This window comes from Apus apus, chromosome 23, assembly GCF_020740795.1.
Source record: "Apus apus isolate bApuApu2 chromosome 23, bApuApu2.pri.cur, whole genome shotgun sequence".
Taxonomy (NCBI): domain Eukaryota; kingdom Metazoa; phylum Chordata; class Aves; order Apodiformes; family Apodidae; genus Apus; species Apus apus.
The window spans coordinates 1051055-1078576 of record NC_067304.1 but is presented as its reverse complement, the minus strand read 5'-3'; the positions used below and the strand labels follow the sequence as shown (position 1 = coordinate 1078576).

The 27522-nt window shown below is 43.7% G+C and overlaps 1 protein-coding gene across 5 annotated transcripts in view; it reads left to right on the top strand.

Annotated features, from left to right (window-relative positions):
• PPP1R12B (protein phosphatase 1 regulatory subunit 12B) overlaps positions 1-27522 on the top strand; it is a 137726-nt gene that overhangs the window by 35100 nt on the left and 75104 nt on the right. For all 5 annotated transcript variants that reach the window (XM_051639093.1, XM_051639092.1, XM_051639091.1 and 2 more), the window contains exons 2-12: positions 664-794; positions 2704-2822; positions 6783-6942; positions 9336-9480; positions 11009-11083; positions 13860-13939; positions 14400-14542; positions 19015-19124; positions 22317-22514; positions 23308-23390; positions 25033-25158. In XM_051639093.1, the coding sequence (XP_051495053.1) occupies positions 664-794; positions 2704-2822; positions 6783-6942; positions 9336-9480; positions 11009-11083; positions 13860-13939; positions 14400-14542; positions 19015-19124; positions 22317-22514; positions 23308-23390; positions 25033-25158 (1370 nt within the window). The remainder of the gene's footprint in view (positions 1-663; positions 795-2703; positions 2823-6782; positions 6943-9335; positions 9481-11008; positions 11084-13859; positions 13940-14399; positions 14543-19014; positions 19125-22316; positions 22515-23307; positions 23391-25032; positions 25159-27522) is intronic.

Genomic DNA, 27522 nt, shown 5'->3' with positions numbered 1-27522 from the left:
CTGCGTTTTACTCAGGAAAATGAATTTGCACTGCTGAATAAAGAGGTTACTAACTTCTCTAAGGTTCTGCTTTTGCTATGGTTACATCTGTAAAGGGCAACATCCAGGGTACAGATTGTCTGCTTTGGTCAGGCTTTTGGAGCTCCTGCTTTCCCTGCTCATCCCTTCCACTAGTGATATTCATTGTTATGACTTTATTTCATTGACATTTAGAGGTAACAATGTAATCTAGATAAATCCATAGCCTTCCTTGATAAGAGGAATTTGATGCTGTACCTAAAGCTAATACAGTTATATTGTTTTAAAGTGTGTCCTAACTCCAGGGAGATAAGAGTGTGGAAGAGAGGAAGGAAACAGATCACTTGGTGAGAAGTAAAGCTTGAGCAAATTTAGAGGTTGTCCACCTGGGGACTCTCTGAGTTACAATTAATTTTTGAAAGTTCTGAAATTAATTCATTTTAGTTCCCAACTTCAAGCTACCTGAACTTTTAAGGTGCACTTAGCTCACAGTGTGGGGAGTTCAGCCCAGGAATTACCTGCTCCCAGTAAAATGCAAACGGAGGTTGTACAATTGATTTAACACCAACATGTTATTTTTTATTCTTCTTCCTTTTCTCTCCACCCCTTCCTTCCCTGGATGTCTCCTCTCCCCTTCTACCTCAGGCCTGTATAGATGAGAACCTGGACATGGTGAAGTTCCTTGTAGAAAATGGAGCCAATGTGAACCAGCAAGATAATGAGGGCTGGACCCCTCTTCATGCAGTGGCATCGTGTGGCTATCTGAACATAGCAGAGTGAGTGAGTTTCTGGCTGTTCTGGGTATTTGTAACACTTTCCACATCTTCCCCTTCAGAGCAGCTTCTCAGGTGATGGATGCTCTGGGACTCACACGGCGTGTGGGGAAGCGGTGCTGGAAATAAGTGCATTGCTCCTGTTCCTGAATTCTTAATTTGTGAGGATTAAGATGGAGCCTGCAACTGGTCACCTTTTGCTGATCTCATTACAGTGACTTATGATTCATTAGATACTTCAGCTAAAATGCCAAGCAACAGGGAGACAGAAGGGCTGGCAGCAGGCACAGCAGCACAGGATGTGTAGTGAAGCTGCACTTCCATCACAGGGAGCCCGTGTGTTACCTAAGAACAATTTGGGATTTTATTCCTCTAACTGAAAAGAATTCTGTCTCTGTACACAATGTATGTTGGTGTAATGACATCCATGTAGCTCTTCTGGTGTAAACACCAGGTAGCAGATACATGGTGTGCTATAAACCAGTGCAAAGGGGGACTGCACCAGTGCTTGTTCTGAGGCTGCAGAGCAGCTACATTTTCTGAGCAGACAGGCCTGTGTGAGCAGCACTGCAGCTGTGTGCAGACTCTGGAGACAGAAATGCAATCTTCTGGGCTCCCCAGTCATCAATATGCCAAGAGCATTGTTACTTTTTCTTTACACTCAAATCTGATGTTTCTGCTTCTTTCGCACTATCTGACAAAAGATGGAGAGGTAGATAAATAGCTACTTGTTACTTAGCCCACTTAAAATCAGAGCATTGATTTTTTGGTTTTGTTTACAACACAAGATACTGGGCTCAGTTTAGACATAACCAGGTGAAATTCTGTGGCCTGCCATGGGGAGATAAGATAATCTGGTGAGTACAAACATAAAAGGTATGTGAAAGAAGAGACAATAAATATAATTGAGTTTAATCCAGTAGATGTTTAGAGCAAAGCAGTAACCTGCTGTAAGTGGCTCCCAACAAAGATTTTCTTCTCATTCCAGGGTTTGAAGTAACATTTTGCATCTGATCTGAGCATTCATTATGCTTACAAAGGACTAGCATTCTGTCCCAGAGAAGATACCGATACCAAACTACTCACTGTGCACCAACAAGTTGCTCTGGGAGTTTGAGGGTTGCTCAGATATATGACCTTGAGTGCTCTAATTGCTGGAACCAAAGAACAGACAAATGTAAATGGCAGTTTCCGCACCTCAAATAATTTTTCTGAGATAAAAGGCTGCATTATAGGTTAGGAAAAAAAAGGGAAAAGAAATGTAATTCTCAACATAGTCCTTTACAATATATTCTAACAACAAAAAAGGCTTCTGTGTGTTGTGCTCTTCCTGGAACAATTCCTAAATTCTTCAGACCCTCCTTTATCAGTTTGTTTTTTCTTCTTCCTAAATACTGGTTCTTGCAATGAAAGATGATATTATGCTTTGCAGCTCCCAAAAAGTTACCAAAGTTTGAATAGTGATTACTATTTATCAAAGGCATTGAAAAAAGATTTTAAATACAGCAGCCTCACCCTTCTAGATTTGTTTTTTTTAAAAAAAGATGCTTCTTTTACTTCCCAGAATTTTACTGGTTACAGATGTAGGAGCCAAAAAAGACATTAATTGTTCTTGAATGAGCATTTGATGTAGTTATAAAACTATGTATTTGAAAATTGGTGATGGCTTGGCTTATTTTTTATTATTTATTTCCTTTTTATTAAAAAAAAAAAAAGCACAATCAATTAGATTAGTGCAAGAATTGGGGGTATTTTGATAACTGTAGAGAAACAAAAGCTAAGAGGTGCTCATTTGGTAATTGAACTTGAATGAGAGAGCCAAATATTTTGCTCTACTACTTGATCTACTGTGTAAGTTGCTCTGAATCCTGCACACAAGGTCTGATAACAGCGTCTGGGTCTCACCTTCCAGGTACTTGATCAGTCATGGAGCCAATGTGGCTGCTGTGAACAGCGAAGGTGACGTCCCCTCTGACATCGCAGAGGAAGCAGCCATGAAGGACCTGCTTCTGGAACAAGTAAAGAAACAAGGTAAATCAGTAGTGGGAGTGGATATGTGAGAGTCAGATCTTGAAGAGGTTCTGTAAGAACATTCTGTCGGCTCATGTCTGTAGGTGAAGAGATCTGCAATCTGGCCCAAGAGGCAGGAGGCAGAGTTTGCTTTGGTAGCAGAACAGATGCAGATTTGTGGTCTGCAGGCTCTGTCCTTACAACTCTCCAAAGCAAGACATCACAGAACTGAAACCTGATGCATTAGATCTGTTTGCTTTTAAGGTGAGAGTTAATTCTGACCTCTGGTATCAAGGAAAGGTCTTGTTTCACTAAGGCTTGATAATACAGAGGTGAGATTTACAGCCCTGCTGAGAGTAGGAACTATTCATTTGTGAGCAGGTAGGTGTCTGTACATATCTGTGAGAAGCTCAAATCATAGAATCATGGAATGGTTTGTGTTGAAAGGCACCTTAAAGATCACCTAGTCAACCTCTCCCTACATGGGCAGGGACACCTCCCACCAGCCCAGGTTGCTCCAAGCCCCATCCAACCTGCCCTTCAACACTGCCAGGGATGGGGCAGCCACAGCTTCCCTGGGCAACCTGGGCCAGGGTCTCACCACCCTCACAGCAAAGAATTTCTTCCTAAGATCTCATCTAAATCTCCCTCTTCCAGCTTAAAGCCTTTACCCCTTGTCCTATCCCTCCATACCCTTGTAAAAAGTCCCTCCCCAAAAATCCTATGAAGTTAGCCAAAAATGTTTTTAAGGCTGTATTTATGGGAAGTGGTGAATTGAGTCCAACTGAGCTGATACAAACCAAACTATCCATGCTGAAGATACATGGAGTGCTTGCTTAGTCTTGAGAGGATGGACAGGAAGGTCACTTTGATGTCCTCCACTACCCTAAGGGAGGCTGTAGAGGCAATGGAGCCAGACTTGTCTCAGAGCTGCAGGGTTATAGGATGAGAAGAAATTAGGTTTGAACCGGGGCACTCTGACTGCTTATATATATATATATATATGTATATATATGTGTGTATATATATATAGGGAAAAAATGTTTCCAAGAGAAATGTTACACTGTTGGATCAGGCACCCCAGGAATTTGTGGAATCTTCATCATTGGGGTTACTCAAAACTCTGCTGCATTCAGCTCTGAGCAATTTGATCTGGGTTTGAAGTTACCTTCCTCTGAGCAGGGGTTTTGGCAGAAGACCCCCAAAGACTCTTTCCATTCTGGATTATTTTATGGCTGCAGGTTGGAGTTGGGGTTGTTCACATGCTGGATTGAATCCAGCTCTCTCTAGCAGATGTATTCTGAGTGCCACATGGTAGTTACTTTGTTTTTGAAGCTATTTTCAGGTATAGTTAAGAAGAGATTAGCCCCTTGCTCCCGTGTCAAGCATGTTACTGCCCCCCTGGTGAGTTTGTAGCCATCCATCTGAGAGCTAGTTGTTATTTCTGTGAGTGTCCCATCCATTGATGCAGGATCATGTTTCTTCTGATAAATAGAAACTTTTCACTTTCCAGTCTACTGTTATTTGTGACAAGGTTATTCTTACTTTGTTCCACTTTTCCCTCTGCTTTTAAAGAAGCATAAGTAGCCCTCTCCCTTATATTTAGTCTGCTCAAGTATTTAAAAAGGATTGTGTCTATAGACAGCGTTTGTTTTACTGGGTTGTGCAAACCAGGCCTGTCTCCTCTCTGCACTCAGGCTTCCTTGGATGCCCAGAAGGACAGAGATCCTGTATTTACAGCAGTGTAATTTGTCCCTCTTTAAAGTGGGCATCAAGAGCTGTACGTGGTGATAACATGGCTGGAACCTTGCAGGACACCCAGGCATTAATTCTGCCTCAGCTGCAGATATTTCCCCTGACACTTCTTGGGATTCTGCTTGGCTTTTCCACCGCTTCCCCACATTAGCGGCATCCCGCTAAGATGCCCTGAACCAACCATCTGTCTCCGCCGAGGAGCTTCCCATTGACACAGTTTAAAAGGGTCATAACTGCTGGAGTAAATGTGGTATAAACTTTAAATAAGCATCCATCCAGCTCTGGAGCCCGTCTGCAGTGGTAGCTACAGGCAGGTGCCTGCTGTGAACTGTAACAACAGGACGAGTGTGTATGATTCCCCTCCCAGACATTTTCCCAGCCTCCAGCCACTGTGCCTGAAGGAATTCCTGAGCCAGATGGGCTTTCTGTGTGCTTATGAATCCCCCGTGGCTTTCTGTTTCAGGACCTTGTGCAGTCCTCCTTGGGAACTGCTGGCATGTTTAGCATTATGCTTAATAACTCCAAATTTGTCTAAGCCTTGTTCTGAAGCCAGTTGTGTTTCTAATCTTTGCACCATCCTGCACTAGTGGGTGTCACAGTTCAGACTCTGAGCTGATAAGTGTTTTCTTTTGTTCTGTTTCAAACCTAATGCCCCATAATTTAATTGGGAATCACATTGTTCTTATCCTGAAAGAACTAATCCACAGAGACAGTTGCTCTTCCACACCCTTGATTTCTGAGATTTGTCATCTCCTCCTTCAAATTTTTTTCTGAGTCAGTAGCTCTAGTCTGATGACTCTTGTATGGAGCTGTGTTGTACTTCTGGTGGATGCATCATCCTTGCATGCCCTCATTACCATGAAATCTCTACTCACAAAAACAAGTCTAAGACAGTTTTCCCTCCTGTTGATTTAGTGACAATTGACACAACCTGTCAGCCAGACCCACCCTCCCTCCCCACATCACAGCACTTGTTTCCTGGGGTGGGAAACTTGTCCCTTTTGTTCTCAGAAAGCCCCACAGTCTGTCTCTCTGATATACCAGGTGAGTGTATTGACGAACTTACTTGATATTACTTCATCTACAAGCAGATCTCTTCAGCCATCAGAGTAGATTTTTAATTTTTTTTCTGCCTTCTATCCCCAAAATTATTTAGAATTGTTTTGTCAGAACTAGTGGTTTGCTGCTCAGTGGAATTAACTCTCTAATACCTCTCTCAAGGTGCCTGGAGTGATTGGCTCTGGTGGAGCACTGATCTCTGTATGTGCAGCTTGCAGATTGTACTGAATTTGGAGTGAGCAGACAGATGGGGTCGTGCTGCTCTTGCAGCAGATGTCTTAGGATCATCTCTTGAGATCTTCACTGTAGATTATACTCTCACTGTAGTTTAATTCAGTTTGTTAAGCTGTTCATGACTTGGTTATCTCAATCTAGGACACTGCATTTTTAGAATCCTTCCACCTGTTGCTCACAGTTGAGCTGGTAGTTTGATGCTGATTTGCAACCAGTGGCTCAACTTTCAGATTTTTTAAGTCACAGAATCACAGAATTGTCATGGTTGAAAAGACCTCTAAAATCACCAAGATCAACCATCCACCCAGGAGGGGAAAAAAACGCCACAAAAGAACCAATCAACAAAACAGAACAACAACACAGCACCACCCCCCATGCCCACTGGAGCCTGCCCTGAAGTGCCACCTCTACACATTTTTTAATAACTCCAGGGATGGTGAGTCCACCACCTGCCTGGGCAGCCCATGCCAGTGCATGACTGCTCTTCAAAGGTCTAAACCTCCCCTGGCCCAACTTCAGACCATTTCTCAGAAGACCCCAACTCCCACCTCCCTACAACCTCCTTTCAGGGAGCTGTAGAGAGCAATGAGGTTTCCCCTCAGCCTCCTCTTCTTCAAACTAAACACCCCCAGTTCCTTCAGCCTCTCCTCACAGGACTTGTTCTCTGGACCCTTCCCCAGCTTGGTTGCTCTTTTATGGACTCACTCCAGCAAGTCAGTGTCCTTCTTGTAGTGACGGGCCTAAAAGTCAGACAGCTCTGTCAATGATGCAGGAGTTCTCCCAACTCCTACAAGACACTTTTGCTATTTCTTTTTCATGGAAGATTACAAATAGTTTACTAATATTGTATAGGAAATGAATCATGGAATAAGCTTGACAAGCACATGAGAGCTTTCACTTGATAATCTCTTCTTCTGTCCTTCACCCTCATAGGTGTAGACCTAGACCTGGCAAGAAAAGAAGAGGAGCAGCAGATGCTGCAGGATGCCCGGCAGTGGTTGAACAGTGGGAGGATTGAAGATGTAAAGCAGCCCCGAACAGGCGCCACCGCTCTGCACGTTGCTGCAGCCAAGGGCTACTCTGAAGTCATGAGGTAGGAGCTTCTTCCCAGGGCTGATGCACTGGGTGAAAGCTGGGTTTTTGTCAGGAGCACATCTAGCTTTATAGTTAGGAGAAATCTGCTTCATACTGAGATTTCCCAGCTGATACTTGTCAAAAGGCTCTGTAGATTGATATGCCCAACCATAGTGGTTCACCTAGAGGTACCTGGGGAAGATGCTCTTTCATACCTTTAGGCCTTTGAAGTGATTTGAAAGCTTTTCTGAGAGTGAGATATAAACTAGAAGATTTAATTTTCACTTTTAGAGTAATAGTTTTAGACTAACAAGTTAAACAGTATTAGGGGTTAAAGTATCATTTCAGCCAACAAAGTGACAATACAGGATGCATGACAATCACAAACACCCCAAGAGTTTAAATAACCCATGTGGTGGAAAAATGCTGTGTCCTCCCCTATCCCACTGTTCCCTGCCCCTTAATGCTGCTGCTGTGGCTGCCAGCAGTGACAGAGGGACTCCAACATGTAACGGTCCTGCTTCTACTGTTGTGGCACTAGCAAGCTCATTATGAAGATAAACTTGTCCAATGTGGTGTTTCCTGGCAATAAAGCATTAATATTTTTACTTGTCAAATTGAGAGTTTCAACAATAAATCTTTCTTCTCTACTCTTTATGTATGAGTGGGGCTGCTCATAATCATCAGCAAGGTTACTCTGTTGACCACATTAAAATAATTTCTGCAGGTGTTTATCTCTCTTCATCCTTAATTTCATAGTATTAAGTGGCATGACTTGATGTGTACAAGCTGTTTCTTATCAAGCTCTAGTAATTTTGTTGTTCTCCATGTTTCCTATTTGTATTCATTCATTAGAGCTTCTAATTGAGTTACAAGCTGTCTGTGCCTGCACTGTGCCCAAGAACACTGATCCAACACAGCTCATGTGGAACAGAAATGTAATATCTCCTGAATTTGAGGTGTTGGTCCCATGGACTTTCAGTGGAGGGTTGTATATCCAGCACTCATCAGTGAAAACTGCATCCATGGCTTGCAGGGTGATTCTGGACAGCTACTCCTTGCCATTAATAGTTACAATGATAAACAGATCTCACAGAGAGCTGACATTGTTTCACTCTTGTGTATTTTATGGCCACGCTGTAAGTTGAACTACAAATCTTCCGTGACTTAAACCAAAGGGGCTGAAAGCCAGGACTCAAAAGCTAACTCAAATGAGACATGGAATTGGTCTGTGACCTTGAGTCTCTTAGCAGCTATGTGCCTCTCTTTTGCCAGCTGGAAAATCAACATAAAGTCAGCACCTAATTTAAAATTTCTTTCCCAGAGAAGCACACTGCTGCTATAGGGTGACTGTGTTTTATTTAGCACAGTCATGCATCGGTGTAAAGCTGCCAGAGTTTCAAAATGGTTGGTGCCATCCTGGTGTCCTGCCGGGCTTCCCTTGTGCTACTGAAACGTGGCTCTGGCTGGTGGAGTTTCTCTTCTCTTCTTCTGGTGGAAGTTTTCAGTGGCAGTTTCACCAGACTTGCAGAATTCCCCTGGGATGTACTTAAATATTTAAGCGACTTGGATAATAGTTTTGATACACGAGCCGTTCTGTACATAGATCTGATCACTGGTGTTCCAGTGTGCATCTGTCTCTGAAGCTTCAGACTACAATTGTCTCTCTTCTGTTGGTTTTGGTTTTAAATATTCAAGCTCCAGATGCTCTGCAACACGAGAGCTCTGCTCTGGCAGAGAAGGGAAAGTGCCCAGCAGTAAATGTGATGGGAGGGTGTTCCCAGGTTCTCAGGCAGGTTCCTGTTTGCTGTCACTGTGCAAGGACGAGTCTGCAAAAGTGCATTTGGGGTTGTTCAACCCAAGTGTGGGCTATGTAACTCAGAAACTGCACATCTGTCAGCCACAGTAATGTTACTGCTTCTTACCTGGCAGTCCTGCTGGCATTGCCTGGACTGTGCCTACAGTGTTGCCTTGTTCTCTGGTAGAACCAGGACTGAGCTCCAGGTACCAAATGTCCTTTCCACGCCAGGTTCTGTGCTTGGCTCCTCGTTGCAGAGATGGCATCTGCAGAGTTGTTTGTTTGCTTAATGCCTGGTGTCCTTGTCCATTGGAGCAGGAGTTCAGACTGGGTCACTGATTCTAGGTTAGAAATAAAGGTGTTCTCCCAGTTTAGGACATGCTGAAAGGGAACCTTATCAGTTAGACACATTCCAGCAGATTTTACAGCAAAGTCACTTTTAATTTACTGCCCTTTTCTCGCAGAGTCACCAGCACATCAGGGATGTTGCTTGGGCAAATAAGTTGAGAGACTGGCTTATTGTGTTACCTCCTCTGTGGCTCCCAGTGTGAACTGTCCTGTGTTGAGAAGTCATTCTGGGCTGGGCAGGAGATCAATATCACTTCTTTCCTCAGGCTCTTGATCCAGGCTGGGTTTAATTTGAACATCCAGGACAACGACGGCTGGACTCCGCTGCACGCTGCGGCACACTGGGGAGTGAAGGAAGCTTGCTCCATCCTGGCTGAGGCTCTGTGTGACATGGACATCAGGAACAAGCTGGTTAGTGTGCACAGATGTTGGCACATTTCATGCCACCTATTTTAGAGGCAGATGAATAGCAATATTTGCCCACCACTTAATCTGCATCTCAAGTACTGTGTTCAGTTTTGGGCACCTCAATACAGGAAAGACATGGAGGTGCTGGAGTGAGTCCAGAGAAGGGCAGCCAAGCTGGTGAAGGGTCTGGAAAACAAACTTTATGAGAAGTGTCTGAGAGAACTGGGGGCGTTTAGTCTGAAGAGAAGGAGGCTGAGAGGAGACCTTCTCACTCCTTACAACTCCCTGAAAGAAGAGTGGAGTGAGGGAGTCAGTCTCTTCTCACTAGTAACAAGCAATAGAACAAGAGGAAATGGCCTCAAGTTGTCCAGGGGAGGTTTAGGTTGGATGTTAGGAAAAAATCCTCTACAGAAAGGGTTATCAAGCTCTGGAACAGGCTGCTCAGGGATGTGGTTGAATCACCATCCCTGAATGTGTTTACAAATTGTGTTGATATGGTGCTTAGGGACATGGTTTAGTAGAGCTAGGGTGGCAGAGTTAGGTTAAAGGTTGGACTGGGTGATCTTACAGGTCTTTTCCACCTGAACATTTTTTTGATTCTATCCAACACTGTAACAGGGTTGAGAGGTGAGTAGCAGTTCTTCTGGCCTGTGCACTGGAGCCATGAAAGCATCAGAAAATAACGTCTCTTGACAGGAGTAAGGCAGAAAATATTTCAAGTATTAGTGGAAAAGATGAGAGATTAAACTTTACGACCAAGATTTTAAGAAAGGATGGGGGGCTGTGTCTTCCTGTTTTATTGTAATCCTGACAAACAACATCAACAAAGACAGCCTTGGAGTGCAAAATATTATGCTAATGTTAAGGTATAAGGCACAGAAAACTAGTGAACCTTTGAGAAACTGGCAGCTCTGAATTTTTCTGGTTCTACTGAATTGGTCATAAAAAGGGAAATTGAAAAATTGACTCAGATTTGTGAGAAATTAGTAAAGAAAAATGGGATCCATCCTGATTGTTAGCAGTTATTCCAAAAGAGCCTCCAGATTTTCAAGAGCTGGTGTGTGCTTGTCCAGGGTTCCCCTCTGTGCTGTGGTGCCCAGGCAGTGCCTGTGAGCTGGGTCAGTTCTACCTTGGCTGCAGCTGGAGGAGGAAATGGGGTTGTATGGACATGGCACAGGCCTGGGGAGTGAAAGCAGGCAAGGTAATGTCATAGAATGGTTGGAAGTGCCCTTAAAGATTGGCTAGATCCAGCCCCCTCTGCAAGGGCAAGGCCACCTCCCACCAGACCAGGTTGCTCAGGTTGGTCACTTCCATGATGAAGGCTGCTCTGATCACGGGTGGAGTCATAAAATCCACCATCACTGGCCATGGCTTTCCCTACTCCAGAGTGAAATGGGGTGAGTTGCCCAGCATTTGGGGAGGGAGGATGTGGCACAGGCTCACTTCTTCTTCTCACTGCTAAATGGTGCTTTTTTTGAATATTAGCACCACACTCCATCAGAGATCCTCTTGTCTTCTCTCACCACATCAGGGCCAGACGCCGTTCGACGTGGCTGATGAGGGACTGGTTGAGCATTTAGAAATGTTGCAGAAGAAACAGACTGTGGTGAGTTTCTGGCACATGGTTTTCCACCTCTCCAATTACCTTTTCACGCACGAGTGTTCCCTGAGACATCTGGTGTCAACAGGCACATGAAGCTGAGGCCCAGCTGTATTTTTTATGTTAGTCATTTGGAATTTTTAATTGCACCAGTAGTTTTAATAGCTAGAAAACTAGAAACCCAGATGACTATCAAGAAGTTAAGTATAGTGCTGACATTTATGTAAACTGATAAGGAATGTATAGGTCACCTTTGGAATTCTCCATCCTGTAGTTGCTCCGTTGGCTGGCAAGCTCTCTAGCATCAAACTGCTCTTTTCTTCATGAGTGATTGATTACTCAAGTCAACTTTGTGTTTGCATCTAAGGAAATAAGCTGTCAGTGTTGAGAAAGAGATTCGTTACCATGTCTGCCCTTCTTACAATAGAGAGACTTCTGATTGAGTGAGAAGAAATTAAAAACTTCAGGGAATTCTGGACTAAAAGAATTGGTTCTTTCAAAACCATATTAAATTGCCATTTTATAATGGCAATGGAAATACTGGAAGGGGTTGTAAGCAGAAAGCTGGCATGAAAAAGGAAAGCAAAAATATATCTTGATCCAAGTAAAGCCAGTTGTCAATCTAGAAAATTTGTTTTGCTTTTTAATTGCATTTTTTTCCTATTTCATCTGGTCTACACGATTATCTCATTTGAGTGCTTCCAAAAAAAACACCCAATCCTCTATAAAATAAATAAATACATTAGAAAGTATAATTTAAAATGTTAGATTCAGAAACAAAACATAATGAGAACACTGATAAACCCCAGTGAAGTATTTTGAGGAACTGAAATGTGGGTGATGAAACTCAAGCTCTGCTCATAACACAGCTGCTGTCATCCTGAAATAGCCTCCTTAACATTCACAGAAACTTCTCAAAAATTAATCAGCTTCTCCCTGAATGAGGTGTTGATAAATACTATCAATGTTGGATTTTGGATTTCCTCCCATCTCACCACACCAGGACTCTGCAGACAACTGCACTCCACAGAAGAAAAGGAAACTAAAAAAGACAACAAGAATGGGTTTTGGATGGGTGCTGGCCCATTGTTAGGCTGGTTTCACAGCAGCCAGCAGACCCCTTTGTTCTCTAGATAGCAGCACTATATAAAGGCCCTCCCCATTTACTAGAGCAGTGCAGCAAGCTAGAGGAGAGCTGGGAATTTTCCAGATTTTCTCACACTTTTATTTTTTAGTGGACATGATATTTTTAGAGCAATGCCATTTCACCACGTGTTTCTCATGTGCTGCTTTTATCACTTAAAAAAGAAAACTAAACATTTGTTAAGGATGAAATAGGCAGTTCCATGACATCCCTCCCAGTACCTTATTTTACTTTCAAAATGGCTCTCAAATCGGATTTATTTTCAATCTATTGCCTGTAACTGAACACTTTGCCATCCTTGCTGATTGAATTGCTGCTGTTATCAGAGAGAAGAGGGGATTTTATTTGCTGGAAGCAATTAATTTGATTTGGGCTTGGGTTTTTTTCCCCAATCTCTGAGTTACCTGTGAGTCCAGCAGGCTGTTTCCTGCACACCCTTTGCTTGCTCCAGCAGGCTCTTGTATTTAAATACATGCTCTACCCCAAATTTTGGCTTTGCTGGACTCCATGTAGCTTTTTCCACATTCAAAACTCACAGAGCTTCTGGTTCTTGTGCCTCATGTCAGCTGATATCAAAAGAGAGAGAATATCTGAGATAGATGTGACACAAAGGAGCCAGCCTTAAAAGTGAGCCTCTTAATTGCCATGCCTCTTTCTGCCTCAACTCTGTCTGTGCTCCTAAAAGGCATGAAACAATTTTTTGGTAACAGTTTTGCTCATCAGTGCTGACAAAATTCCTCTTGCTGCTCTCTGGGCAAAGTATTTCCATTGCTGGGGTGATGGCAGGTGTTGTTGTGTGACATTTGAGAGATCTCTGAGGTGACCTGTCCTCGTGGGAGATCCATAGGCTGCCGGCACCGGGCACGCCTGGATGCTCTGATGGCTGCAGAGGCAGCACGTTTTGAACAGAATTGAGCCTGATTTCATGGACACACAGACAGGTGCAGCCAGACCTCCAGCACTGTGTCTGCATGGGCAGATGCTGGGCAGTACTGGGGAAGTTGGACCTGACTCTGGGTCTCAGCCTGGAGCAAAGGAGGCTGAGGGGAGACCTGCTGGCTCTGCAACTGCCTGAGAGGAGGTTGGAGCCAGGGAGGAGTTGTTCTCTTCTCCCAAGGAACAAGGGATAGAACAAGAGGAAATGGCCTCAGGTTGTGCCAGGGGAGGTTTGAGATTTGATCTTGAGAACAATCTCTTCCCCAAAGGGTTGTCAGGCCCTGGCCCCATCCCTGGAGGGGTTTCCAAGCCATGTAGATGTGATGCTGGGGGACACGGGGCAGTGGTGGCCTTGGCAGTGCAGGCTTAATGGTTGGTCTGGATGATCCTAAAGGTCTTTGCCAACCATAAGAATGTGATGATTCTATGACAGCTGCAGACTTCTGAAGGTTTTATTAAATTGCAGCTTGAGTCTATTTAGATGCTGGCTGTGTAGCTCTGCCCTATGGAGCTCTAGCCCAAGACAGCCAGTGCTCTGGCAGATGCGTATCCGTTGACTTGGCTTGTTAAACAAGTCCAAGTATTTTTCATTTAATGATTTTGGGATGACTGCATGCTGTGGTAATTTTTGGGTTGTGCTGAGATGACTTTTTAAGATGTGTCTCTTCATTATTTTTCCAATTTCCTGGAACTTCTGGACAGCTGCGAAGTGAGAAGGAGACAAGGAACAAGCTCATTGAAGCCGACATGAACGGGAAGCCCCAGAGTGGACTCTTCCCCAAGTATGTGTCTTTCCTCTTTGTTGAAAAGAAGCTGCACAGAGTGCAGTGGGAGGCCAGCTTCTTCTGTCAGCTGGCCTCAGCTGGATTAGAAAAAGTTCACTGCTGCTCATGTTCATTTCATGGTTTCCTTTAAATTTGGGCTCTCTCAAATACAATTTTAGCTGTGTCTTAACATACCCGGCTGAGAACTGCTTCTCTGCAGGTGCACAGAGCCATGGTGGGTTGTGTTGCACTGGGAAAAGAGACACCACGTTGTTTGGGACCGAGAAATGCTTGCAAATTTAGGAAATGTGAGACTGGCATTGGAATCCATGGCAAATGGGCAGTGCTGGAAGTGCTGGGATTTAGTCTGTGGATGGATTTTGTCCTTTTACTTTATGTAGCAAATTGTGTTTTTGAGAAGCAGAACTCAGAAATAATTCCATCATCTGGCAGTTCTTAAAATTTCTGTTTCTTGCAGCAAAGAGAAGATTCTTTATGAGGAAGACACACTGAAGTCTGTGGAAATGGAGGATGAGAACAAGGACTCCAGCAGTTCTAGTTCAGAAGAAGAGGAAGAAGCTGAAGATGAAGTTTCAGAATCAGATGCTGAAAAGGAGTCAGGTGAGACTTAGCACAGTCTTTGGTTTAATAATTAACCAAACAATATTAGGGGTCAATTTGAAGATTATTTTTTTTGCTTAGTTGTTAAAGCCATCCTAAAAGTCTTACTTTAGTGAATATGAGTAGGAAATGGTGAGCTCACTGACTAGTTTACTGAAAAAGCTGACCTAAATGCTGACTCCTAAGTCAGCATAATTTTTCCAAAATAAAAGTGCAGGTAGTATTTTAATTTCTACTTCCAGTTCACTTGAATGTAAGGTTACACATTGTTCACAGGTTGTTCTTCAACCGCAGGTGTTTTCCTCATTGGCCAATTTCAGGATCAACACTTTGGTTAGTGTGAGATGGTAGAAATGCAATTGAACAAGTAGGAAGGTCACAGCCTGTTGTGTTTGAGTTGGAGAGATGAAATGAAGGGCTGAAGTGGAAAACAAGGATTAAGTACATAGAGTCACGTTAGTCTTTGCATTATAGCACGTTGCTGGCTTCCTGCTTCCTTCATTTCAATCTCATTTTTTTGCCCACAAGTTCTAAGACTTCCTTAATTAATTTAAGCAGTGTATATGTGCAGCACAGTTTAAATAATGAGACTTAATTTTACAGTAAGCCAAGACTTACTTGTACTTAATATTTCTGCAAAGAGAGCTGGATCTTGGACTATGATGTGTCTAGTGGTTAGACTACTTTTAACATCAGCTTACTTGGCCTGTATCCCAGTGTGCTAGGAAGTCAGTCCTTGCAGAAAAGTGTAGTTTTAAGTTTTGTCCTGCTTTTTCTGCCAGTAAAATTGTCACCTGTGTTCTAATTGTTTATCACAGTATCAGAGGTGCTGAGAGCCCTGGCTGGTCTTTGCAGAACTGGTAGTTGCAGAAGCTGTTTGGGTGCGACAGCAACACTGTGAAATAGTCTTTAGGCTTTTAAATCAAGTAAATGTAGCAGAGAAGTCAGTGGTGGAAACAGACATGCAGTAGAAGACATGTTTATTTGCTCCATAAATCAGGGTTTTACTAGACAGCAGCCATGTCCAGCTAGGTGCCACTTCTTGTTAACACAGAGGGACTTGACCAGACTCCTCTGGCCTTTGTGTAGCTGTGAGAAGTGCATCCAGGTGATGTTGAACTGATCCAGGAACAGCACAAGACCCTTCAGCAAGGCAAGTGCTACAGCAGTTGGCATTCATTTCTCTGCAAGCCAGAGCAGATCTTCTTATTGAATTAAATCACTGAGCAAAGTACATAATACTAATATATTTCAAACCACTAAAGCTAAAACAAATGAAAGACAAAAAGCATTCAAGTAATGATGAATCCTGGAGCTTCAGGCTTTGTTACCTGTGCTCTCCTTTCCCAAGGGAGGAGATTATTGGTTCCTTTGAGAAATTTCAATCAGAATGGAAACCTGACCTGGTGAACCTCTAAAATCTCTAATGAAATGAACATGAACTTGTCCAGCTGGATGTGGATATAGTTGCCTGTTATTGCTTGTGTGAGTGGGGTGCACAATTTCAATACTCCCATTAAAACAAAGTTCATGAGATAACAGCATCAGCTCTCATGTGCCAGGAGGACTCTGGAGAAGTACGGATGAAAATAGCTTGTCAAAGAAAATTATAAACATCACAGTATTACTAGTTTCACACACAATCTTAAGGCCAATTATTCTTTTTTATCTGCTAGATACTTAAAAGTGCTTGGATGGATACAGGAGGCATGGGTTTGTAGACATGTAAATTACTTGTTCGTTATTATTTCCTTCACTTTCATCTGAGATTTAATATTCACAGAGCTTTGTAATTCTAAGCAGTGCTGGACAGATAAAAGACAACTTGTTGTCCTAAAGTGTTCAAAGTTCTGACGACAGAAAAAAAGTCCAAAATGTTGTTATGAGTGATCTTCTTAAATAATAAAAATTAACTCCTTTGGTAACTGAGAATAAGGTGGGACAAAGTAGGAGTTGGCAGGATGATAAAGAAGTTTATTTTGAAGGAGCTCAGGTTGTGCTGAGTTTGTGGTATTTGCAGAGACTGTCAGGAGAAGAAATTTGGAGAGGTAAGCAGTGAAATTGTTGGAGTGGCTCAGAGAGGACCATCTTTCTTACAATCTGTAAGAAACTTGTTCTTCAAACAAAAGAAGCTAAATGCAGTAATGCCTTTTTTTTTTTTTTTCATCTTGAGGACAATTAACAATTTGGCTTTGGGTTCTATATAAACAAGAAAAAAATCACTATGAAATTCTATGGTCATTATCTGTGCTGGTAACTATTGCAATAGGTAATTATTGTGAATTAAAGCAGGTCAGGGAAACAAGCAGTGCTTGAAAAAAACAAACTAAACCAAAAAAAGACACCCCCGAAAAAGCTCTGAAGAAAAACAATATGCTAAGTTAGAGAAGTGAATTTTCAGTCTCACTGAATTGGTTTGGAGAAACTGAGCTGATGGGAATTCATAATGCTTATTGCTGAACCTGGAGTAAAACAAAACGTGGGATCCTCCCCTAAGGACAGTCCCTGTGGTCAAGCAGCCTCTCACGCTGCCAGCACAAGGTGCTTCTGCCTGTCCCTCTCCTGCAACTGACTCCTTCAGTCACACTGCTCACAGTTAAGTTCTTTCCAACCTGTCATTACCACTTAAGTTTGTGCCCTTGTAATTAGGCTTGACCTTAAAAATTGACCCGTGTGCTATAAACTTCCAGAACGGGCCATGAGTCCCCACCTGGCCCAGCCTGGCTGTTGGGTCAGGTCTGTTCTCCCCTTCCTGCCATGTCAGGGATTTTCCTGTGGTTTCCAGGCTTCACTCTCAGGAAGTCAGCAAAGGGCAAGCATATAATATTTTTTTTGTCTGTACACATTTCCATGACCTGCTGAATGACAAGTCAGGCCTGCAAGGAGTCATCTACTGACTCTTCCCAAATGGGCTGTTTGGAAGTGTAATGGGTCCTCCTGTTAGGCTCAAGAAGTGAACTACTCTGTTTAGATTTGTTTGATGGAAGTTCTGAGATGAGATCGGGCCTACAGGAAAGCTGGGGAGGGACTTTGGACAAGGGCAGGGAGGGATGGGATGAGGGGGATGGATGAAAACTGGAAGAGGGAGCTTGAGGTTGGAGACGAGGAGGGAATTCTTGGCTGTGAGGGGGGTGAGACCCTGGCCCAGGTTGCCCAGGGAAGCTGTGGCTGCCCCATCCCTGGCAGTGTTGAAGGGCAGGTTGGATGGGGCTTGGAGCAGCCTGGGCTGGTGGGAGGGGTCCCTGCCCATGCAGGGGGTTGGGACTGGATGATCTTTAAGGTCACTTCCAACTCAAACCATTCCTTGATTCTGTGAAAGGTGACTGAGATTTCAGTATCATGCAGACCTTCCTAGGGGAGGTGCATCTTTGTCTCATTAGTTCTGACTCTGTCAGTCCTGCTTAACTGCCTGCTGTTTTTAAATGTTTCTCTTGGCTTGCTGTTTTCTGTGTCCTTTGAATCCTTTATTCTAGGTGTGAGAACATTTGTTTCAGAGAGATTGATCATCGTGCTGCAAGGTACCATCCTCACAGATGCTCCACACCAAACTGCTTTTCATATGTAACAGGAGATCCTTGTTCACTGCACACACCTCATTTGCTAGGACTGTTTGGCTGGTTAGACTTCAAATTACTTTGTTTTTCCAAAGCCATGACTGTGTGAGGCACTCACAGCTGTGAGAGGAAAACATTGTTCTCTTGGTGTAGGTACCTCATTCCTTAGACACCTCACATGTGGCTGTGCTTGGCCAACACTCTGGTTTAGAGCCCTGTGCACTCCTGTCAGCTCAACCTGTTGCCTGAGACAGCTTCTGCTTACTCTCCCCCTGGTAATCTCTGGTTCTTATGTCAAGCATGGGGTATAGATACAAAACAAATGTAATACTGGATGGTTGCACTTGTCTTAACAAGAGGGAGCCAGCTGGGAGCTTTGGTAGTGTTTGCTTGGCTTGCTTTGAGCCCTGTTAAAGTTTTCTTGTTGGGAATCAGTCCTAGCTTCATGTAGAAAAATGGATTTTGCTGTAGAAAACCAGAAATTCTGCCCCCCAACATCAGCAACTGCAGCAGAAGTGTGCAAGGAAATCCAGGCCTTCTCCAGACCTGGTGAGGCACACCCATGGGAATTGTGTGTTCTGCTTCCCTTCCTGAGTGTTTCACAGGAGAACAATCCCTGGGAGGAATCAAAATACCTGTTTGTCCCCCTTAATGTGCTTTCTGCAAAGGTTTTGCTTGTGGGGATGAAGTTCAAAAGCCTTGCCTGGCAAATGTGTCCAGCATGTTTTTCTGGAATCAGCCAGGCTCCCTGCAGAAAGCCCTGGTGGGTCTTGGCACTTGACATCATCTTTAGGATCTAAGGTGTGCCAAGGTGACAGCAACTCTGAACTTGAGTGGAGTGCACACTGTGCTTGTGAAGAAGGGCCTTGGAAGTGCAATACTGAAAAATTTGGTTTCTCTTCTTGTTTAAAATTGTAGAGAGGAAGGAAGAGCCCTTTGCCAACCACTCCAGCCATGAAACCAGGCCTAGCATCACTGAGCAGATACCACCACCCGAGCCCAACTCCTTCACTGCATCTGCCAGAAGAGTAAGTGAATTTGGAATCAATGGGGACTCCAGCAGAGCTTGAAAGCAGGAGGTTTTTCTGGGAAATGGATGCTCTGAAACTGGTTTTCAGAGTTTAAGATGTGAATTTAGGAAAGCGTGGTATCTGCACTTTTGATCAAGATGCTGTGTTAACAACAGGATAGAACTGGCACAAAGGGGGATGTTTCTGCAATGAGGTTCCTCTTGAGTCTCTGAAGCAAATTGCTCTGTTCACAAGAGAAACCTTCTTACTGCGAGTGCTTTGTGTCACTGTCAGTCCTGAGATGGTCGATGCCAATCTCTGACCAGCAGGAGATCTCTCACCAGAGCTGGGCCCTCCTGATGGATCAGCAGTGCCTTTGGCATCATCAGCTGAAGTGCCTCTGACTTGGCAAACTCAGCTGATTCAGGGACATGATGTTACAGCCCAGCGAGCAGAGAGGATAAAGTTTGCCTCTGTCTAGATAGCCAGGCTGGGAAAGCTTTTTAAAGGTGAAGCAGAGTTACTGAAATCTTATCTGAATTCTCCAGCTCTCACGTCACTCAGCTAGATGGCACCAGGAGACTCTCTGTTCTGCTCAGAACTGGTGTCTTATGCTTCTGGTTTCTTTTCACACCAGAATATGAGGGACAGCTCTACAGTGCAGGCACCTTGCCAGAGGCTGGAGCACTAGCAACATGTTAGAAGGGAAATGTTTTTTGCTTAGTCAGAAGTATTTTTATTTTTTTTTAACTTTTTTTTGACATGCTGCTAAGTGAAACTTCTCATCCAGATGAAGTGAAATCGAGCTCCTCTGGGTATCGTTCAGCTCGGGCTGACTTAGCAGGGAATTGTTAAAGGTACAAGGAGGCTGTGAAGTCTGAGCACTTCAGTTAACCATTTCCCAGCTGCAGAGAATTGTTCTCACTTTTTTGAGCTGTTTAACCCAGAATAAGGCCCTTAGGCTATAGAAGAGGGCCTGTTAATAATTAATAACAGCAGTTATTAATTTTACCTCAGTCACTCAAGATGGGAGACTTCATCTTCTCTTACATGTTTGATTCTTCTGTAACTCTCTTTCTCAGATTGAGTTTTATCTGGGAAAACATGAGTACTTGTGTTGCCCTCCATTGGTGGGGTTGTTAATGTTTGCTGTATGTTGCTCAGAACTTACAGGCAGGATCTTTTCCTGTGGGTTTGAGCTTTCTCTGAGGGAAGTGTCAAAACTACAGTCAAGGACTAGAGCTGTGTAGCTCAGTAGACTGGAAGTGCCAGAATTACAGAGTACACAAGATTAACTCTGTGCATCTGCCTTAAAATAACACTAGCTAAGAAACACTGCTAAAATACTGCAGTGATAATTTTATCTTTGCAGTCTTGAATCAATAAGTTTGAGGGCAGAGCTTCCCAGTAGCTCAGTTTATCCTGGATAATGTCAGATGTTTTATATTATGTAGAATATGGTATAATGATTCTTATATCAGCTTTGACCAAAAGCCTTGTCTGCCCCAGCATCCTGTCCTTGACTGTGACCATCAAAAGACACTAGAGAAGACAGAACCTAGCTGGACTTCTCTCCTACCTTCTAGCAATTTGCATTCCAGGGACATGCTGAAGCTGTAGTACTTCTTTGCATTCAGTACCCCTTGTTAGACTTTTCCTCTATGATTTATGCAGTCACTTTTGGAGTGCCCATGTGTTTGGGATCCTATAATGTCCACTGGCAAAGGGCTCTTCAGCTTAATTCCATATTATTCAGAGCTTCAGGCACCTGTTTCTATAAGCCTGCCACAAGCTGGCTTCCTTTGCTGCCCCCAGTTCCTTTAGGGGAAGGAACAAGGAATAATTGATCCTTGTCCTTTTTGCTGCTGAGGATTTTGGGTCCCTTGATCATATCTCAGCCTGGAGATTCCTCATACACTGAATAACTCCTCACACAAAAGCTCTCATGCTCTGCTCTTTCATGTTGCCTTTCTCTGAATCTCTTCCCCTTCTCCTGTGCTGCTCTTGGGCTGTGGAGTTGAGCTGTGCATGGTACCAAAGGTGTGGTTGTACCCAGCAGGAACACAGAGGCATAATGGTGTTGTGTTCCATATTCTGTTCTTTGCCAAGAATTCCTCAAGTTTTGTTTGCTTTATTTCCTATATAACTTGGTGTTGAACCCCTGTCTTTGTAGAAGTATCTCTTGCAGTGCCCAGGCTCCATTCCTGAATGTCTGTAGGCATCTTTTTGTAAGACTTGATCACTCTAATTCTTGAGGAATAATAAATGCTTGTCAGGAGTGTCTCACCTAACAAAAAGCATGAAGCTCCCTCTGTGGTATGTGCATAGAATATGCAGTTATCTGACCATGGAAGGGTTTAAGACAGAAGGGGCCTCTGCAAGCCTGTTGTCCACCTCTTGCTGGAAGCAGGGCCAACTTCAAGCCTGTGTCACATTTTGTTGAACTACCTGAGCTCACCTGAGTGTTGAAGTCTCTGAGGATGGAGACACCTCCCCCCTCCTGCTCCCTGTCCCAGTGCAGCATCTTTTCCTACCCAGAGGTGTGTCTTCCTTCATGTCACTGGGGATTTCCCATGTTGGAACTTGTGTCTGTTCCTCCTCCTTTCACTGCAGACCACTGAGAACAACTCTGCTTCCCTATCTCCTGCAAACCCCACCCCCAAAGCAGCAGAGCTATTAAATACTTTCTTTGCCTTCTCTTTTCTGCACTAAAAGAGCCAGGTCATTTAGTGCTGTGTGCTCCAGCTCCCTGATGATCTTATGGCTTCTCCTGGACTCTGTCCAGTTTGATCTGTATAAGGGTTTTATTTGTAGCTAGTCTCAAAAGAGTCAATTACTTTTGTTTTGTTTTGTTTTCTGTCTTTAATGAATAATTCCCCCTTCCTAAATGATGCAAATAAAAGCCTCATTGTTCCTTCTATTCTTTCTGCAAAGCTGGAGAAGGGTGTTGTGCAGGCAAAGGGACCTGCACAGTGACACAGGATTTCTTTCATCCTCTGTCCTTGGGGATGAGGAGACTAGAGCAGTTTGCATCCTGGTGAGTTCACCTTGAGCTAAGTCCTGTAATTAAAGCTAAGCAACAAATCAAAGTCCCTCCATCTTACAAGTGTAGCCCAGCGAAAACTGGGGCTTGCTGAAACATGTTCAGAACTTAGATTGTGCCTTGCAGTGCTCTTACTTCTTCCAAATGTCCCTTTTTCTCCTCTGCAGTTCAGTTGGCTCAGCAAGTCAGAGGAGCAGAAGGACGAGTCCCCCTCGTCGTGGCGGCTGGGGCTCCGCAAGACCGGCAGCCACAACATGTTGAGTGAGGTGGCTGCCACTCGAGAGGCACAGAGGGACAGGACTTCTTCTATCTATCGTTCCTCCTCAAGTCCTCGGATATCTGCATTATTAGACAGCAAAGAAAAGGTTTGGCTTGCAGCAAAAATGTTTTGGGGCACCCCAGTTGAGCAGGCTTTTCCTCACTGCTTTAGGACCCTTTCCCTTTCATTTCGAGTTATCGCTGGGGTTGTGTCCATAACAAACTTGGGTCCCTTTCAGGCTTTTTTTTTTTTTTAAGATTATTCCTGTCCTGTCAGTTGTTCTTGCAGAACTGGAGTTTGATGTCCCTCTTACCTAATTCCTGCTGGGTTTGGAGTGGGCTGCCAGTGAACAAGGGCTGCTGGTCTGGCATGGCCCATTCCTTCCCAGAAAATGACCAATCCAGACAGTAGTGCATTATTCCTGCAGTGGAAATTCTCCTTCACTGTCATCTATACAGGCTCTTCCTGTACCCACCAGCTGTACTGGAGAATCCTGTCCCACATATTCACTAGCTGTAACTTTGCTGCCAAGGGTAGGTGCCCCATCCCTGGAAACATTCAAGGCCAGGTTGGACAGAGCTCTGAACCACCTGATCTAGTTGAAGATGTCCCTGCTCACTGGAGGGCTCAAACCATTCTATGATTCTACAACTCTCTGGTTTACAAGTAATTCTAATTAGAAGCTGCTTTATTCACTAGAGTGCTCTGCAGGAAATCATTTTCAGAACTGATACTTTTAATCTGTGGTATGTGTTGCCCAGGAAAGTGCCTTAGAACAGTTGTCGTTAGACAGGAGAATGCTTTCTTAGTTGAAGAAGTTTAAAGATGAATTTACTTGTCACTGAACATGCTGGAAGTGTAACAGATAAGCAGTTAAAGTACTCCTTTTGCTTCACCAGGATAAAGACAGCAAGAGCTATCTTGCCACAATAGCTCCCAGAAGACTGAGCAGTACAAGTGATATCGAAGAAAAAGAAAACAGGTGAGATTGAACATCATGCTCGGCTTCTATCCTGTCAGTAGTTCCTTGGAATACCTTTTTTCTGTAATCATGCTTCATGTATTTTCTCAGCAGTCCCAAGCCCAGGGGAATTCACAGTATCAAGAGCTGTCTCCCATCTATAAAAGTTCTGGTACGTTGCTTTCCATTTAGGTGAGCAGGGCAGCAGGTTGGCTTCCCCACCTCTGGATTCATACATGTATGCTCTCCATCCAGGAAGATTCATGCATACTTTTTTCTTTTAGATGCAAGTGCCTCATTTTGTAGCTGGCACCTACACTTGCACTTCTGATACTTGCTTAGTGTTCACCTTCAGTCCCTTTGTTCACTCATCTGTCATTTTTTGATTCATTTGAGTTTGTGAACTCCCTTGTTTATGGAACTGTTTCCACTGCAGGGGTTGTTTTATAGTGAATATGTGTAGTTGCCCCTGGACAGAACCACACTATAAACAGGATAAATATATAGTATCTCAGGATGTACGTGAGGAGCTAATCTCTAGAATGAGTAAAAATTGAGCTTAGCCTCCTTTCCAAGCACCTCCCCGGTCGCAGTAGAAAGGCACAGACAGAGAAGTCATTGTGAGCTGTGGTTGTTGTGAAGCAGTCACAGCAGATGAGCACCCTGAGAGAATCTCTGCACAGCTGGAGATTCTTTGCTGGTCCTTTTGCTGGAACCTCCCTGCTGCGTTCTTGCTTAATCTCAGCCAGTCACTGTGATTTGGACTTGAGCAGACAATTTGTGTCTGCTGATAAGCCTGAGCAGTTTGGCAGTGGTTCCTATTGAGTGACATGCCCAGCTGACTGCTGAGAAGTGTCCTTTGCTGGGTAGAGCAGGGAATGAGAAGTGTCCTGCATGAACAGATGGTGCCCAGGCCTAATGGGTAGTACAGATTTTTCCCAATATTCATTCTCTTCAAAACAGCTGAGTTTCACTTCACAGAACTCACAGAATTTGAAAAAAATGTAAAATAAATGTGGGCTCAGGAGTGAATGGATTTGTGTTGCATTTCAAGCTTGGGGTCCTGTCCAAGACCAGAAAAGGACATCCTTCCAAAGTGTGTGTTAGGAAAAGGAGCTCTGATTTCAGATAACTGATCAACAGGACTACTAGAAATATACAGATAACTTGTCAAGTAGTTCTAGATCTTGCCAAATATTTTGTTTGTTGTTCTCTCCTGCTCAGTACAGCAAAGGATTTGCCATGCAGAGCTGCTTCACTGGCATTGCCTGGATACCTGGGGGAATAAAAACCTCTCCTGCAGCTGCAGTATCTGTCCCTGTATGGAACATTGTTTGATACAAGAGGGCAGAGGGAATATCAAACAACATTCCTAAAGATGTGAAATTGCTTTTATGGACAATCTAAATTTCAGTTGCAAGTTTTCTGACTAAAAAGGATCCTGTCCCTCTTCATGCATCATCTGGTTGTTATTAAGTCACACAGCTGGTGCTGACCAGGAGCTGATGGCCAGCCCAGCAGAGGCATTCCAGCCAGTTGGGTCACCTGGGAACGACGGGGCACGTAGGTGCAAGGGAAGGATTTGTGCTGTGGAACTGCAGAGGAGCCAGAAGCAGAGTCCCAGGGTTGTACTAAACAAACCTTGTGCTCTCCCCTGCATTAGGGAATCAGCTGTGAACCTGGTGCGCAGCGGCTCCTACACCCGGCAGCCCTGGAGGGATGAGCGCAAGGGAAATGAAGCTCCCCATTCGGGTGCACCCACTACCTACGTATCTACCTACTTGAAAAGGTATCTCCAGTCCTGCCTTACACAGGCTCCCTGGCAGTCAGTTCTGCTCTTAACATGCCTCCCAAACCATAACCTTCTGCTTGCTGCTTATTGCCTCAGTGTAACTGGCCTTGGGATCTTCTGCTGCTGAAAGCAGGAAGTCAAAATTAAGATATGCTGACGTTTGTAATGCTAAATAGTGTTTTTACAGGCCATCATTTTTGTTGCTTTCTAAATTGCTGAAATGAATTCAAGTGCTCTGGTTGACATAACTCAAATGCTAAGTGTTTTCTCAGTTTAGCATAGAATTGTAGTTAGATAATAAAAAACCAAAATTGATCATAAAAAGAAAATAATTACAGTCTGAAAGCATTGTTCAAATAGCTATTGACAGGTAAGTTGTGACTTATCTCTAATTTTGGTTTATATGAGGCCGTATTTATGACATCATTATCAAAAAAGTGTCAGTTGTGCATGACTTAACAGCACTTGCTAAGGAGTAAGACTGATGTCTCCTTGTGGCAGTAAGGAAGCACTTTCTGCACAGTGTGTGTGAAATTGTAGAGGCTGATGGTTGGTAAACTAGCCAGGCAGAATCACAAAGCAATCCTGTGCAGAACTCCTGTAATTGGCAGTATCTTTTACCCCTTTGGAAGGCAGAGGCTCAGTTTCCTTCAAGTACCAGATAATGGCTGTCTCTGAATGAGGAGAATGAATGCCCTGCTCTGTTAAGGCAGATAATACATCACTGAGTTTTCATCTCAGTCGTGAGAAGGAGGATCAGCCCTTTGTGCAAGTGAAGTGCCATCCCCTCCAGCACGTACTGGAGACCATCAAAGCAGCATCCAGACATAAACCTGTCAGGCTGCAAAGCCATTTGAGCTGTGCTTAAGCAAAAGGGCAGAAATATTTCAAGGTTTTAGATTGTATTTCATCAAATTCTAGACCCTGAGCTAAATAATTGTCCTGAAGATGAAACAGTTGCTTGAGATATTTGGGAAGAGGCAGATTTTTTGTATTCTGGTGCTTAGGCTGGTAGAGGCAAGTTGTGCTGGAGGATGTGTCTGTCCAATTGCTGAGCACACACAGACCCATTGCCACAAAAGGTGAAACAGATAGCCCCTTCAAGCAGTGAACTTCACCTGATCTGCTGAGCCATTCCAGTGACTTCACATCTATCCTGGGACATGATGACAGGCCAACCTCCCTCACTTGTCTCTCTCTAAAGGCAGTTTCACAAACCACAGCTGATTACATTGGAAAACTTGTGCCCCTTGCAGCTGCCATGTCTGACTGTTCCCTGTGCTGAGACACCCAGTCCCTCACATGGCTGGCTGCTGAAATTTTACAAACATTGCCTGTTTATCTCAGCTAATCCAGAGATAGATTTGGTATTATTCACATAGTTGTACTGTATTTCCTTGCTTAAACTGCACAGAGTAGGGGAGGTTTGGGCTGGCAGTGGTATTTCACTAATATGAATTTCTTCTCACAAAGGCTGAATTCTGGCCTTTCATAGGAGAGTGTTGGTTTACAAGCAATTACAGAGAACAGCTTTGCCAGGCAGAGGAATAAAGTGTACTTTTTCTAAAGAGATCAATGGTTTTACACTGTATGTACAAACAGTAAAATCAAGATGAATTTGACCTCTATCCCATATGGGTTTTCTATAGGAGAGCACAGAGAAATTAAATATAATTGTATTGAACCTCTGATTTCTCCAGCCTTGTGCAACAGCTTCTAAGATGAGGAAGAGAACCTGGCTGCCTGTTAAGAATAAGCTCTTTGTCATTTCCAAGTATTAACAAATCTCTGAACACAATTCCAAAAGCTTGTTCTAAGAGAGTAAGAATTAAAGTGAACATGACAACCTTGGATGTTACTGAGAGGATGACTTCTGTACATCTGCATTGCCCTTAACCTTGGCATCTAACTAATCTCCATAAAGATTCCTGGTTATGTTCTGTGTGCTTTATATGACCCCAAACAAAGAGTGAACAATGGCAACAGATCATCTTAAGATGCTGGAAATGCCTTATTTTCTAAAAGAGAAAAAAATAACTTGCAGCAATGTTGCAGTTGTTGTTCCGCCTTAGTTGAAGCAAACGTTAAAGCTCTCTCTGTAAGGGCAGTTGATCATTCTGCTTTCTCTATGGGTGTCCCACTAGCCCAAAAATTCATTGAACCCTGCTCTGACAGCCTGTTCTCCATGTCAGTGCAGACTGGCCTTCAAACAGCCAGTTCACTTCTCCTGTATGTTGAAGGACTGGGAGGAAACCTGGCACAGCAGCTTGAATTAATTCAGCATCCTGCCTCTGACATCAGCCATAAGTGATGCCTCACACGAGGGGATCACACACCAGAATGAAATCCCTTTTTCACATA